Source organism: Oncorhynchus mykiss, chromosome 9, assembly GCF_013265735.2.
Source record: "Oncorhynchus mykiss isolate Arlee chromosome 9, USDA_OmykA_1.1, whole genome shotgun sequence".
Taxonomy (NCBI): Eukaryota; Metazoa; Chordata; class Actinopteri; order Salmoniformes; family Salmonidae; genus Oncorhynchus; species Oncorhynchus mykiss.
In genome coordinates, this window is record NC_048573.1 from 14,017,866 (window position 1) to 14,033,530 (window position 15,665).

Consider the following 15,665-nt stretch of genomic DNA (forward strand, 5'->3'; position numbering starts at 1 on the left):
CCTTACGGTTGAGGGCGGAGCAGTTGCCGTACCAGCCAGTGATACAGCTCGACAGGATGCTCTCGATTGTGCATCTGTAAAAGTTTGTGAGTGTTTTTGGTGACAAGCCAAATTTATTCAGCCTCCTGAGGTTGAAGAGGCGCTACTGCGCCTTCTTCACCACGCTGTCTGTGTGGGTGGACCATTTCAGTTTGTCCGTGATGTGTATGCCGAGGAACTTAAAAGTTTCCACCTTCTCCACTACTGTCCCATCTATATGGATAGGGGGCTGTTCCCTCTGCTGTTTCCTGAAGTCCACGATCATCTCCTTTGTTTTGTTGACGTTGAGTGTGAGGTTATTTTCCTGACACCACACTCTGAGGGCCCTCACCTCCTCCCTGTAGGCCGTCTCGTCGTTGTTGGTAATCAAGCCTACCACTGTTGTGTCGTCTGCAAACTTGATGATTGAGTTGGAGGCGTGCATGGCCACGCAGTCATGGGTGAACAGGGAGTACAGGAGAGGGCTGAGAGCGCACCCATGTGGGGCCCCTGTGTTGAGGATCCGCGGGGTGGAGATGTTGTTTCCTATCCTCACCACCTGGCGGGCAGCCTGTCAGAAAGTAGAGGACCCAGCTGCACAGGGCGGTGTCGAGAACCAGGGTCTCGAGCTTAATGATGAGTTTGGAGGGTACTATTGTGTTAATTAAATGCTGAGCTGAAGTCAATGAACAACATTCTTACTTAGGTATTCCTCTTGTCCAGATGGGTTAGGGCAGTGTGCGTTGTGATTGCTATTGCGTCTTCTGTGGACCTATTGGGGCGGTAGGCATATTGGAGTGGGTCTAGGGTGTCAGGTAGGGTGGAGGTGATATGATCCTTGACTAGTCTCTCAAAGCACTTCATGAAGTGAGTGCTATTGGGAGATAGTCGTTTAGTTCAGTTGCTTTAGCTTTCTTGGGATCAGGAACAATGGTGGCCCTCTTGAAGCATGTGGGAACAGCAGACTGAGATAGTGATTGATAGAATATGTCCGTAAACACACCAGCCAGCTGGTCTGCACATGCTCTGAGGACGTGGCTGGGGATGTAATATTGGTAATATTTTTGTAATTGTTGCGTTTATATTTTTGCTCAGTGTAGATTGCTGCAAGTGTGGTTAAAGGGAGTTTCCACCATGTCCTCACACCGGTCCATTCCTTTTACATTTACATCATTTAGCAGACACTTATCCAGAGTGACTTACAGGAGCAATTATGGTTTAGGGCACATCAGCATATTTTTTTCACCTTGTCAGCTCGGGGTTTTGCACCAGCAGCCTTTTGGTTATTGGCTCAATGCTCTTAACTGCTCGGCTACCTGACGCCCGATGATGGGGATTGTAGAAGCGCAGACTTCAGGAGCATGGTAGAAAATTAGAATGTAGCCAATGACTTAAACCCTGACAAAGGTTTAATGCTGAAACAGGTGTATTTGTATTATGCTGTATGGCCAGAAAATAACTTTGGGAGAAGGGTAGAGAATTGAATAGAAAATACGGGATTTGTTTTTTACTTTAAAACCGGCATTAGCGCCTTGACAATGGATTATTCCAACTATTTCACACTGTAGTTGGATTTGAATTTGTCTGTTTGACTTTTATAAATGTATGATTTCACATTCCAGAGCACAGGTGGAAGTTTTGCCTACCTGTTGCTCAGTGGAGGCTGGTGGAGGGCTATAGGAGGACAGGGTCATTGTAATGGTTAGAATGGGATAAAAGGAACGGTATAAAACACAACAAACAGATGTAAACCACGTTTGACTCCATTCCATTTAATAAATTCCAGCGATTACAACGAGCCCGTCCTCCTATAGCTCCTACCACCAGCCCCCACTGCTGTAGCTCTCCATGCACATTGTTTTCACAGGCTGTCACATGAGCCTTTTACGTGTACTTCTGTGTACAGCAGGGGTGTCAAATTCATTCCATGGAGGGCCTAGTGTCTGCAGGTTCGAGTTTTTTAAAATTAAGACATAGACAACCAGGTGTGGGAAGTCCTTTACTAATTTACTAAGTACAAGGGAGGAGCGAAAACCCACAGATACTCGGTCCTATATTGAATGAGTTTGACACGAGCTGTACAGGCATAGTTGAATTCTTGTAAATCCATTTCATCGTTTCAATATTGATCCACTATTGCCACTTTCTCAGCTGACACTGATACATGTGTTTATCTAACACAAAGTAAATAGATGCTCTTGTGTGTGATACTCTGGCTCAGACGAGTAGAGATCATATTTACAGGAAGACAGGCAAGCTAAGGTAAGCTCATGCACATTCAAAAGAGAAGTCCTGTATTTCATGAACAATACATTTTCACCTAAACAAAATGTTTAAATTAACAACATAGTTGTTTAATTTATCATTCATATTTACTTGCCACAAATCAACTCTTTATTTATAATTCAAAATATTGTACTGTACATAAAATATTTGACATTTGAGTTATTTACCAATGACACCATACTGTATTATAGAGAAATACAAAGATGGGGAATACCCAGCATCCTTGAAAAGAAAGGATTCACTATCCTGAGGAAGGTAGAGAATGGTGTCATAGCTACTGACAAAGATGGTGACCAGTTTGTCATTAAAGAGGTCAAACTGAATGAGGTGAGTGGGCACCATTGTCTTAGTTTTTTTTCTTAAACGTTATTTGTAAACATAAACTGTAGTTTTATTGATAGGTAGAGAAAAGTGATGAGACGGGAGGTAGAGGGGTTTACAGTAAACATTAAGTGGTGGAGTTGGGGTTTGAACCCTCCAGGAGTCAAAGTGTAGTCCATGGGCAGCAGCACTACCACTAGAACAGCACTTGTCTTTGATTTTACATTCCACTTTTATAGCAACCCTTTTCTAATAAGGTGTGTTATTTATATGATCATAGATCCTTTATAAGGAGTTTGTCGCTGGACTGCTTTCCCTGTGTTGATTCATACCTGGCGGTTTCCATTTTACTTCTTTAATTGATTTATTATTATTTACTTTATTGTTTATAATTACATAGTTTGATTTGATTGGATTCAAAGGGAGACACAGCTAGGTCTAATTTATAATCCTTTATAATGGAAAGTGTTGGAATGAGTACTGTGGGTTTTGCTTTATTAACAGACATCAGACTCGTGTGCTGCAGACGTATTCTCTGAGGTTGAAATACTCCTGCAGATAAATCACTGCCATATTTTAAGGACTCTTTCCAAGGTAACATATTTTTGTTTTTATTTTTCAGTTTTAGAGAGAACACGTTAGGGTTGGTTCCCAGATAAAGATTACAAATCCATTGAGAATGAGTTCTAGTCCAGGACTAAACTTCATCTGTGTCTGGGGCACCACCCCAATATGTTTGTTGCCACAGTATCAACATGAAAATTATAAACAGAGGAGCTAGCATGCTATAACAATATATCCCAAAATACTATATTCACACAAACTATGCATTTTCACAGATAAAACCGATAAAAGTTACTACGAAGGTGAGGGTGGAAATCTCGCACAAAAGATCAAAGATGGGAACCCATTTTCAGAAGAACAGGTTTCTGAACTAATAACATATTGGTTGTGTTCCAGGCTGACTACATTTTTTATGTTGCTTGAATAAATGAAATGTTGCATGTCAAGTCATCGACAGTGCAGTCGTGCATCAGATTTCTTCATATTATCTTTCTGGCAGGCGTGTGAGATCAGCTCCCTCTGCAACTGGATCCTAGACTTCCTGACAGGACGCCCCCAGGTGGTAAGGGTAGGTAACAACACATCCGCCACGCTGATCCTCAACACGGGGGTCCCTCTGGGGTGCGTGCTCAGTCCCCTCCTGTACTCCCTGTTCACTCATGACTGCACGGCCAGGCACAACTCCAACACCATCATTAAGTTTGCTGATGTCACAACAGTGGCCTGATCACCGACAATGATGAGAGCATATAAGGAGGTCAGAGACCTGACCATGTGGTGCAAGGGCAACACATAAAGCACTGAAAAACAGCTTCCATCTCAAGGCCATCAGACCCGTTAAACAGCCATCACTAGCCAGCTACCACCTGGTTACTTAACCCTGAACCTTAGAGGCTGCTGCCCTATATACATAGACATGGAATCACTGCCACTTTAATAATGGATCACTAGTCACTTTAATAATGTTTACATTGTGCTTTACTCATCTCATATGTATATAATGTATTCTATTCTACTGTATTTAGTAAATGGCACTCGGACATTGCTCGTCCTAATATTTATATATTTCTTAATAACATCATTTTACTTTTAGATTTGTGTATTGTGAATTGTAAGATACTACTGCACTGTTGGAGCTAGTAACACATGCATTTTGCTACACCCACAATAAGATCTGTTAAATCCTCCACACAGGGGGTGGCAGGTAGCCTACTGGTTAGAGCTTTGGGCCAGTAACCTAAAGGTTGCTAGATCGAATCCCTGAGCAGACAAGGTAAAAATCTGTCATCCTGAACAAGGATGTTAACCCTCTGTTCCTAGGCTGTCATTGTAAGTAACTGACTAGCCTGGTTAAATACACAAATAATGTGTATATGACCAATACTTTTCATTTTCTAAAAATCAAGTATTATCTTTCTACAATCGTGTGTCCTCCTCATTCCCACCCCTGGCTATGCTATTCTACAAAATCACTAAGCATATTTTCAATGTTACTTATATGTCTATTCATAAAATTATTGACAGAAAAGTTCCTTTTTACACCTCTTCACTTAGAAAGTGTGATGGGTCCGCACTCAAAAAGATATCGCATAAAGCTTAGTTAATTTTTCATTTATTGTTATTATTTTTACTACATCAGGATAGCATCCACATATGATTCGGCTTAACAGCCTTCTACAGTGTGTAGGTTCACAACTTTTTCAATAAGAAACAGTATTTATTATAGGGAAGACAGGTGAGTTAGCGGTGAGTAGCAGGTGCTTCTAATCAGCGTTGCGATTCATCTGCCAATCAGGGATGTGGCTTCTCTGGTCTACCTGTAAATGTGTTACCATCACAAAGTACGCGTTTCCACAGGAAGCCCAATTGTGAATTTTTTTCCACTAAATGGTCTTTCGACCCATCACATCAGATGTTTTCACATCAGCTATTCTTTAAAGCTGATCTGATTGGTCAAAAGACCAATTAATAAAATAAGATCAGAATTGGGCTGCCTGTGTAAACACAGCCAAAGAAATACAAAATTCTATGGTACGGGAGAAGAAATTAAGTTCAAAATATATATGGACAGTGTTCTTGCATAAGAGTATATATTTCTTAACTTCTCTTTCTCTAGAGGCTCTTCCATATCAAATATTTGAAGTACTTGTTCCTTTCACCCCCTAGTGGAGCAAAAGGCCTTCAGTATCAGATACATAACATCTGTAAAACGTCCGAATGACTCATCTTATCAGGACACAAAAACATTCATTTACATTAGCATTGATAAGAATATAAAGAGATTGGGTTTGTATATTTGAATAGTTTTACACTGTATGCTATGTACATGTCAACAAATAAAAAATAAATGAAACAAATAAACATTAAACAAAACATAATTGACAGGAGAAAAGATACACACATTTGCATAAATATGCCTGACTACAGTATATATATATATATATATATATATATATATATATATATATATATATTGAACAAAAATAGCCAAATCAATAAAATGTTAAACTTGGATGTAAAGTTCTCCTTTGGAAGTTCGGCAGATTTAAGGCAGAAGGCTGAAGAGGTTCCAACAGACCAACGTCATCAACAGGGCTGGAAAAACAAACAAACCAGAAAACCATAATTACTTTCACCAGGACTTTTCAACACTGACACCTACTGGTTGAGTCAAGTAGTCATCAACAGGCTCAACAGCATTTAATTCTACAGACCAAAGTGCAATGACCACAGTCCACAATGACCACACTGCACAATGATCACACTGTACAAGGACCACAGTGTACAAGGACCACCGTCCACAATGACACCAGTGCACAATGACCACAGTGCACAATGACCACAGTGTACAATGACCACAGTGCACAATGACCACAGTGCACAATGACCCCAGTCCACAACGACCACAGTGTACAATGACCCCAGTCCACAACTTCCACAGTGTACAATGACCCCAGTCCACAATGACCACAGTGTACAATGACCCCAGTCCACAATGACCACAGTGCACAATGACCACAGTGCACAATGACCCCAGTCCACAATGACCACAGTGTACAATGACCCCAGTCCACAATGACCACAGTGTACAATGACCCCAGTCCACAATGACCACAGTGCACAATGACCCCAGTCCACAGGGACCACAGTGTACAATGACCCCAGTCCACAATGACCACAGTGTACAATGACCACAGTCCACAATGACCACAGTGTACAATGACCACAGTGCACAATGACCACAGTCCACAATGACCACAGTCCACAGCGACCACAGTGTACAATGACCATATTGAGTGAAATGACCAAAAGTCGACTTCACTCACCGTGAAAAAGGGGTTTCCTACAGCTTGATGAAACCTGACTGGAGAGGCCTGTCAAAAGTGTGATGGAGGGAGAAGCCAAGATCACCTGCAGGAGAAGAACAAGGAAGCACATTTTGGAAAAATCCACAGTCTTTCAAAGTCACAGAACACTTCCTCTCTTTCCTAGGTGTGTGTGTGTGTGTGTGTGTGTGTGTGTGTGTGTGTGTGTGTGTGTGTGTGTGTGTGTGTTTATGTGTGTGAGTGTGTGTGCTTGCAGGTGTTCATTCATGTTTTCCTATCTTGCCAAGACTACAATGTAAGGACTACAATGTCCTGACAATTCATCCGAGTATGTGTGTGTCTGTGTGTGTGTGTGCACACGCTTGTGTACGAGCACTCTTGCTTTATGCAAAAACAGCTGTGTCAGCATAGTCAACAAATGTACATTTTAAATAGCTTTTTATGGTAGACATAAAAGCAGTAATTTAAGAACAAGCTCTCCTGAATCTTACCATTTTCCAGCCTGCTAGCACCCCTCAATGTCAGGAGCGGCAGAGAAGACCTTTTAGGATCTGACGGCTGACCAGGATACTCATTACGAGGGCCTGAAAAAGGAAATCCTGTGCCGGTGTAGTTACACCCTGATTAGCAGGGCGTAAAGGTTCCGTGATTGGGCATATGATGCTACAACAAACTCACCAATCACAAATGCATGATCTGATTAGGCCGGCCAAGAGCTGGCTAACTGCTGAACAACTGACAATCACACCCATCAAGAAAGTGGTCATAGATACATTTCTACACTACAAGATAAATTATGTTTGAAAAACGTGTTAAATATCTTCTAAAAATAAAATGTATTCATCATGAGGGCCTTAAAAAAAATAACTAGTAATGATACATACAGTTGAAGTCGGAAGATTACATACACCTTAGCCAAGTACATTTAAACTCAGTCTCTCACAATTCCTGACATTTAATCCTAGTAAAAATCCCCTGTCTTAGGTCAGTTAGGATCACCACTTTATTTAAAGAATGTGAAATGTCAGAAGAATAATAGAGAGAATTATTTATTTCAGCTTTTATTTCTTTCATCACATTCCCAGTGGGTCAGAAGTTTACATACACTCAATTAGTATTTGATAGCATTGCCTTTAAATTGTTTAACTTGGGTCAAATGTTTCGGGTATCCTTCCACAAGCTTCCCGCAATAACTTTCCTGAGGTCTTGACTGATTTCTTTTGATTTTCCCATGATGTCAAGCAAAGAGGCACTGAGTTTGAAGGTAGGCCTTGAAATACATCCACAGGTACACCTACAATTGACTCAAATGATGTCAATTTGCCTATCAGAAGCTTCTAACGCCATGACATCATTTTCTGGAATTTTCCAAGCTGTTTAAAGGCACAGTCAAATTAGTGTATGTAAACTTCTGACCCACTGGAATTGTGACACACATAAGTGAAATAATCTGTCTGTAAACAATTGCTGGAAAAATTACCTTTGTCATGCACAAAGTAGATGTCCTAACCGACTTGCCAAAACTATAGTTTGTTAACAAGACATTTGTGGAGTGGTTTAAAAACGAGTTATAAAGACTCCAACATAAATGTGTGTAAACTTCTGACTTCAACTGTACTACAAAAAAAGATAAAACGCTCACCTTTTTGTTACGATTTTATATAAATAGCTGAGGTGTACTATACTCACTTTGGAGGACACAAGCTCAATTACATAGTACAAGGAATATGAAAATAATAAATATTATATTAATTAATTTTCCTAGTCAACAAAAGTGGGTGAATCGGGCTTGAAATAATGTAAATGTTCTCTAAATATAGTAGCAATCAAATTCTAAACAACTTACTATTTAATTGCACTTTTCTTACAACTGTAAAATAAAAATTATTATACTTAGTGACAGTGCAACATTGGCACCATTTCATACTGCTGATTACAGAGAACATTCTGTCCTGCGTCCTCAGTGACACAGAGACACGATTCAAATACATGCGGACTCGTTACAACCTTGGCTTTAAGCACAACATTTTGTCCCTTTGTGACAAAGCAAATTTGGTCATGTTTAAATTCTACAAAACGAATGTTGAGAGCTGTAAATCTGAGATTGATTTTGTTGCATTCTCTAGGCTCTTCCCTTACATATACCTGATCAGAAGTGGAGCTCCGATGCTCATAGCCAGAGGATATCCACACTTTGTCTGGATAGGCCAAAAAATGTGACATGTCAGGTATTATGCAAATGAGGGATCCAATTTCACACTCTCCCTCTCAGCTTCCTGCAGGCAGCAACAACTAAATGGGGAGACTCAGTTTTGCACTGAGCATAAAGCCAATGTCACATGAAGCATTCTGCTCAAATGTTTTGTTGCTTGCATCTGTCACATTAGGAGCTGTAGATGTTGTTGTATTATGAGCTGTAGTTGTTGTTGTATTATGAGCTGTAGTTGTTGTTGTATTAGGAGATGTAGTTGTTGCATTATGCGCTGTAGTTGTTGAAGTAGGAACTGTAGTTGTTGTATTAGGAGGTGTAGTTGTTGTAATAGGAGCTGTCGTTGTTGAAGTAGGAGCTGTCGTTGTTGTAGTAGGAGCAGTAGTTGTTGTTGTATTAGGAGCTGTAGTTGTTGTTGTATTAGGAGCTGTAGTTTTTGTATTAGGACCTGTAGTTGTTGTCGTAGGAACTGTAGTTGTTGTATTAGGAGGTGTAGTTGTTGTATTAGGAGGTGTAGTTGTTGTATTAGGAGCTGTCGTTGTTGTAGTAGGAGCAGTAGTTGTTGTTGTATTAGGAGCTGTAGTTTTTGTATTAGGACCTGTAGTTGTTGTCGTATTAGGACCTGTATTTGTTGTTGTATTGGGAGCTGCAGTTGTTGTAGTAGGAGCAGTAGTTGTTGTAGTAGGAATTGTAGTTGTTGTAGTAGGAGCAATAGTTGTTGTAGTAGAAGCAGTAGTTGTTGTAGTAGGTGCTGTAGTTGTTGTTGTATTAGGAGCAGTAGTTGTTGTTGTATTAGGAGCAGTAGTTGTTGTTGTATTAGGAGATGTAGTTGTTGCATTATGAGCTGTAGTTGTTGAAGTAGGAACTGTAGTTGTTGTATTAGGAGGTGTAGTTGTTGTATTAGGAGGTGTAGTTGTTGTATTAGGAGCTGTAGTTGTTGAAGTAGGAGCTGTCGTTGTTGTTGTATTAGGACCTGTAATTGTTGTCGTATCAGGACCTGTAGTTGTTGTTGTATTGGGAGCTGCAGATGTTGTAGTAGGAACAGTAGTTGTTGTAGTATGAGCTGTAGTTGTTGTTGTAGTAGTAGCTGTAGTAGTTGTTGTAGTAGGAGCTTTAGTTGTTGTAGTAGAAGCAGTAGTTGTTGTAGTAGGTGCTGTAGTTGTTGTTGTATTAGGAGCAGTAGTTGTTGTTTTCAGAGGTGTAGTTGTATTAGGAGCTGTAGTTGTTGTTTTAGGAGCTGTAGTTGTTGTTGTATTAGGAGCTGTAGTTGTTGTATTTGGAGCTGTAGTTGTTGTATTTGGAGCTGTAGTTGTTTTATTAGGAGCTGTAGTTGTTTTATTAGGAGCTGTAGTTGTTGCAGTAGAAAATGTACTTGTTATAGTAGGAGCTGTAGTTGTTGTTGAATTAGGATCTGGTGTTGTTTTAGTAGGAGCTGTATTTGTTTTATTAGGAGCTGTAGTTGTTGCAGTAGAAAATGTACTTGTTATAGTAGGAGCTGTAGTTGTTGTTGAATTAGGATCTGGTGTTGTTTTAGTAGGAGCTGTATTTGTTGTATTAGTAGCAGTACCTGTTGTAGCATAAGTTTTTGTTTTAGGAACTGTAGTTCTTGTTGTCAGCCTCCAGTATTTATGCTGCAGTAGTTTATGTGTCGGGGGGCTAGGGTCAGTTTGTTATATCTGGAGTACTTCTCCTGTCCTATTCGGTGTCCTGTGTGAATCTAAGTGTGCGTTCTCTAATTCTCTCCTTCTCTCTTTCTCTCTCTCGGAGGACCTGAGCCCTAGGACCATGCCCCAGGACTACCTGACATGATGACTCCTTGCTGTCCCCAGTCCACCTGGCTGTGCTGCTGCTCCAGTTTCAACTGACCTGAGCCATAGGACCATGCCCCAGGAATACCTGACATGATGACTCCTTGCTGTCCCCAGTCCACCTGACTGTGCTGCTGCTCCAGTTTCAACTATTCTGCCTTATTATTATTCGACCATGCTGGTCATTTATGAACATTTGAACATCTTGACCATGTTTTGTTATAATCTCCACCCGGCACAGCCAGAAGAGGACTGGCCACCCCACATAGCCTGGTTCCTCTCTAGGTTTCTTCCTAGGTTTTGGCCTTTCTAGGGAGTTTTTCCTAGCCGCCGTGCTTCTACACCTGCATTGCTTGCTGTTTGGGGTTTTAGGCTGGGTTTATGTACAGCACTTTGAGATATCAGCCGATGTACGAAGGGCTATATAAAATAAATTTGATTGATTGATATTCGGAGCAGTAGTTGTTGTATTAGGAGCTGTAGTTGTTGTATTCGGGGCTGTAGTTGTTGTAGTAGGAGCAGTAGTTGTTGTAGTAGGAGCAGTAGTTTTTGTAGTAGGTGCTGTAGTTGTTGTTGTATTAGGAGCAGTAGTTGTTGTAGTAGAAGATGTACTTGTTATAGTAGGAGCTGTAGTTGTTGTATTAGTAGCAGTACCTGTTGTAGCAGAAGTTTTTGTTTTAGGAACTGTAGTTCTTGTTGTATTCGGAGCAGTAGTTGTTGAATTTGGAGCTGTAGTTGTTGTATTCGGGGCTGTAGTTGTTGTTGTATTAGGAGCTGTAGTTGGTGTTGTATTAGGAGCTGTAGTTGTTGTTGTATTAGGTTGATGTAGTTGTTTATGTAGGAGCAGTAGTTGTTGTAGTAGTAGCAGTAATTGTTGTAGCAGAAGTTTTTGTTTTTAGAACTGAAGTTGTTGTATTAGGAGGTGTAGTTGTTGTTTTAGGATCTGTGGTTGTTTTATTAGGAGCTGTGGTTGTTTTATTAGGAGCTGTAGTTGTTTTATTAGGAGCTGTAGTTGTTGTAGTAGGAGCTGTAGTTGTTGTAGTAGGAGCAGTAGTTGTTGTAGTAGGAGCTGTAGTTGTAGGAGCTGTAGTTGTTGTAGTAGGAGCTGTAGTTGTTGGTCGAGGAGCTGTAGTTGTTGTAGTAGGAGCTGTAGTTGTTGTAGTAGGAGTTGTAGTTGTTGTATTAGGAGCAGTAGTTGTTGTTGTAGTAGGAGCTGTAGGTGTTTTAGTAGGAGCTTTAGATGTTGTAGTCGGAGCAGTAGTTGTTTTAGTAGGAGCAGTAGTTGTTGTAGTAGGAGCTATTGTTGTTGAATTAGGATCTGGTGTTGTTTTAGTAGGAGCTGTATTTGTTGTATTAGTAGCAGTACCTGTTGTAGCAGAAGTTTTTGTTTTAGGAACTGTAGTTGTTGTATTAGGAGCTGTAGTTGTTGTTATTTTGGGAGCTGTAGTAGTTGTTTTAGGAGCTGTAGTTGTTGTTGTATTCGGAGCAGTAGTTGTTGTATTAGGAGCTGTAGTTGTTGTTCTAGGAGCTGTAGTTGTTGTAGCAGGAGTTGTAGTTGTTGTAGTAGGAGCAGTAGTTGTTTTAGTAGGAGCAGTAGTTGTTGTAGTAGGAGCTGTAGTTGTTATAGTAGGAGCAGTGGTTGTTTTAGTCGGAGCAGTAGTTGTTGTCGTATGAGCTGTAGTTGTGGTAGTAGGAGTTGTAGTTGTTGTTCTAGGAGCTGTAGTTGTATTAGGAGCTTTAGTTGTTGTTTTAGTAGGAGCTGTAGGTGTTTTAGTAGGAGCTTTAGTTGTTGTAGTCGGAGCAGTTGTTGTTTTAGTAGGAGCAGTAGTTGTTGTAGTAGGAGCTGTTGTTGTTGTATTAGGAGCTGTAGTTGTTGTATTGGGAGCTGTAATTGTTGTATTAGGAGCAGTAGTTGTCGTTGTAGTAGGAGCTGTAGGTGTTTTAGTAGGAGCTTTAGTTGTTGTAGTCGGAGCAGTAGTTGTTTTAGTAGGAGCAGTAGTTGTTGTAGTAGGTGCTGTAGTTGTTGTTGTATTAGGAGCTGTAGTTGTTGTTTTGGGAGCTGTAGTTGTTTTAGTAGAAGCAGTAGTTGTTTTAGTAGGAGCAGTAGTTGTTGTATTAGTAGCAGTACCTGTTGTCACAGAAGTGTTTGTATTAGGAACTGTAGTTGTTGTATTAGGAGCTGTAGTTGTTGTAGTAGGAGCAGTAGTTGTTGTAGTAGGAGCAGTAGTTGTTGTTGTAGTAGGAGCTGTAGGTGTTTTAGTAGGAGCTTTAGTTGTTGTAGTCGGAGCAGTAGTTGTTTTAGTAGGAGCAGTAGTTGTTGTAGTAGGTGCTGTAGTTGTTGTTGTATTAGGAGCTGTAGTTGTTGTTTTGGGAGCTGTAGTTGTTGTTGTATTAGGAGCTGTAGTTGTTTTATTAGGAGCTGTAGTTGTTTTATTAGGAGCTGTGGTTGTTTTATTAGGAGCTGTAGTTGTTTTATTATGAGCTGTAGTTGTTGTAGTAGGAGCTGTAGTTGTTGTAGTTGGAGCAGTAGTTGTTGTAGTAGGTGCTGTAGTTGTTGTTGTATTAGGAGCTGTAGTTGTTTTATTAGGAGCTGTAGTTGTTTTATTAGGAGCTGTGGTTGTTTTATTAGGAGCTGTAGTTGTTTTATTATGAGCTGTAGTTGTTGTAGTAGGAGCTGTAGTTGTTGTAGTTGGAGCAGTAGTTGTTGTAGTAGGTGATGTAGTTGTTGTTGTATTAGGAGCTGTAGATGTTGTTTTGGGAGCTGTAGTTGTTGTTGTATTAGGAGCTGTAGTTGTTTTATTAGGAGCTGTAGTTGTTTTATTAGGAGCTGTAGTTGTTTTATTAGGAGCTGTAGTTGTTGTAGCAGCTGTAGTTGTTGTAGCAGGAGTTGTAGTTGTTGTAGTAGGAGCAGTAGTTGTTTTACTAGGAGCAGTAGTTGTTGTAGTAGGAGCTCTAGTTGTTATAGTAGGAGCAGTGGTTGTTTTAGTCGGAGCAGTAGTTGTTGTCGTATGAGCTGTAGTTGTTGTAGTAGGAGTTGTAGTTGTTGTTCTAGGAGCTGTAGTTGTATTAGGAGCTGTAGTTGTTGTTGTAGTAGGAGCTGTATTGATTGTAGTAGGAGCAGTAGTTGTTTTTGTCGGAGCAGTAGTTGTTGTCGTAGGTGCTGTAGTTGTTGTATTAGGAGCAGTAGTTGTTTTTGTCGGAGCAGTAGTTGTTGTCGTAGGAGCTGTAGTTGTTGTATTAGGAGCAGTAGTTGTTGTTGTAGTTGGAGCTGTAGGTGTTTTAGTAGGAGCTTTAGTTGTTGTAGTATTAGGAGCTGTAATTGTTGTATTAGGAGCAGTAGTTGTTGTTGTATTAGGACCTGTAGTTGTTTTAGTAGAAGCAGTAGTTGTTTTAGTAGGAGCAGTAGTTGTTGTATTAGGAGCTGTAATTGTTGTTTTAGGAGCAGTAGTTGTTGTAGTAGGAGCTGTAGTTATTGTATTAGGAGTTGTAGTTGTTTTATTAGGAGCTGTAGTTGTTTTATTAGGAGCTGTAGTTGTTGTAGTAGGAGCTGTAGTTGTTGTAGTAGGAGCTGTAGTTGTTGTAGTAGGAGCTGTAGTTGTTGTTCTAGGAGCTGTAGTTGTTGTAGTAGGAGCTGTAGTTGTTGTTGTATTAGGAGCTGTAGTTGTTGTTTTGGGAGCTGTAGTTGTTGTTGTATTAGGAGCTGTAGTTGTTTTATTAGGAGCTGTAGTTGTTTTATTAGGAGCTGTAGTTGTTTTATTAGGAGCTGTAGTTGTTGTAGCAGGAGTTGTAGTTGTTGTAGTAGGAGCAGTAGTTGTTTTAGTAGGAGCAGTAGTTGTTGTAGTAGGAGCAGTAGTTGTTGTTGTAGTAGGAGCTGTAGTTGTTGTTCTAGGAGCTGTAGTTGTATTAGGAGCTGTAGTTGTTGTTGTAGTAGGAGCTGTAGTTGTTGTAGTAGGAGCTGTAGTTGTTGTTCTAGGAGCTGTAGTTGTTGTAGTAGGAGCTGTAGTTGTTGTTGTATTAGGAGCTGTAGTTGTTTTATTAGGAGCTGTAGTTGTTTTATTAGGAGCTGTGGTTGTTTTATTAGGAGCTGTAGTTGTTTTATTATGAGCTGTAGTTGTTGTAGTAGGAGCTGTAGTTGTTGTAGTTGGAGCAGTAGTTGTTGTAGTAGGTGCTGTAGTTGTTGTTGTATTAGGAGCTGTAGTTGTTGTTTTGGGAGCTGTAGTTGTTGTTGTATTAGGAGCTGTAGTTGTTTTATTAGGAGCTGTAGTTGTTTTATTAGGAGCTGTAGTTGTTTTATTAGGAGCTGTAGTTGTTGTAGCAGGAGTTGTAGTTGTTGTAGTAGGAGCAGTAGTTGTTTTAGTAGGAGCAGTAGTTGTTGTAGTAGGAGCTGTAGTTGTTGTAGTAGGAGTTGTAGTTGTATTAGGAGCTGTAGTTGTTGTTGTAGTAGGAGCTGTATTGATTGTAGTAGGAGCAGTAGTTGTTTTTGTCGGAGCAGTAGTTGTTGTCGTAGGTGCTGTAGTTGTTGTATTAGGAGCAGTAGTTGTTTTTGTCGGAGCAGTAGTTGTTGTCGTAGGAGCGGTAGTTGTTGTATTAGGAGCAGTAGTTGTTGTTGTAGTTGGAGCTGTAGGTGTTTTAGTAGGAGCTTTAGTTGTTGTAGTATTAGGAGCTGTAATTGTTGTATTGGGAGCAGTAGTTGTTGTTGTATTAGGACCTGTAGTTGTTTTAGTAGAAGCAGTAGTTGTTTTAGTAGGAGCAGTAGTTGTTGTAGTAGGAGCTGTTGTTGTTGTTTTAGGAGCTGTAATTGTTGTTTTAGGAGCAGTAGTCGTTGTAGTAGGAGCTGTAGTTATTGTATTAGGAGTTGTAGTTGTTGTATTAGGAGCTGTAGTTGTTTTAGTAGGAGCAATATTTGTTGTATTAGTAGCAGTACCTGTTGTCGCAGAAGTTTTTGTATTAGGAGCTGTAGTTGTTGTTTTAGGAGCTGTGGTTGTTGTTGTATTAGGAGCAATAGTTGTTGTAGTAGGAGCTGTAGTTGTTGTAGTAGGAGCTGTAGTTGTTGTTCTAGGAGCTGTAGTTGTGTTATTAGGAGCTGTAGTTGTGTTATTAGGAGCTGTAGTTGTTTTATTAGGAGCTGTAGTT

General features: G+C 40.2%; 1 protein-coding gene and 1 long non-coding RNA gene across 2 annotated transcripts; both read right to left on the reverse strand.

Moving 5' to 3' along the window:
* Positions 1-4,784: 4,784 nt before the first annotated feature.
* On the reverse strand, positions 4,785-7,460 carry LOC110531549. Its single transcript, XR_002474721.2, has 3 exons — positions 7,007-7,460; positions 6,516-6,600; positions 4,785-5,784 (listed from the first exon to the last, which is right to left on the reverse strand). It is a non-coding gene; the product is annotated as an uncharacterized LOC110531549 (long non-coding RNA).
* A 3,593-nt stretch (positions 7,461-11,053) lies between these two features.
* LOC110532928 (mucin-5AC) lies at positions 11,054-12,919 on the reverse strand (the record flags this gene model as incomplete). The annotated part of the gene is made up of 1 exon (XM_036989204.1): positions 11,054-12,919. A coding segment is annotated over one exon (1,554 nt), but the record flags the coding sequence as incomplete, so codon positions are not given.
* Between the last annotated feature and the right edge of the window lie 2,746 nt (positions 12,920-15,665).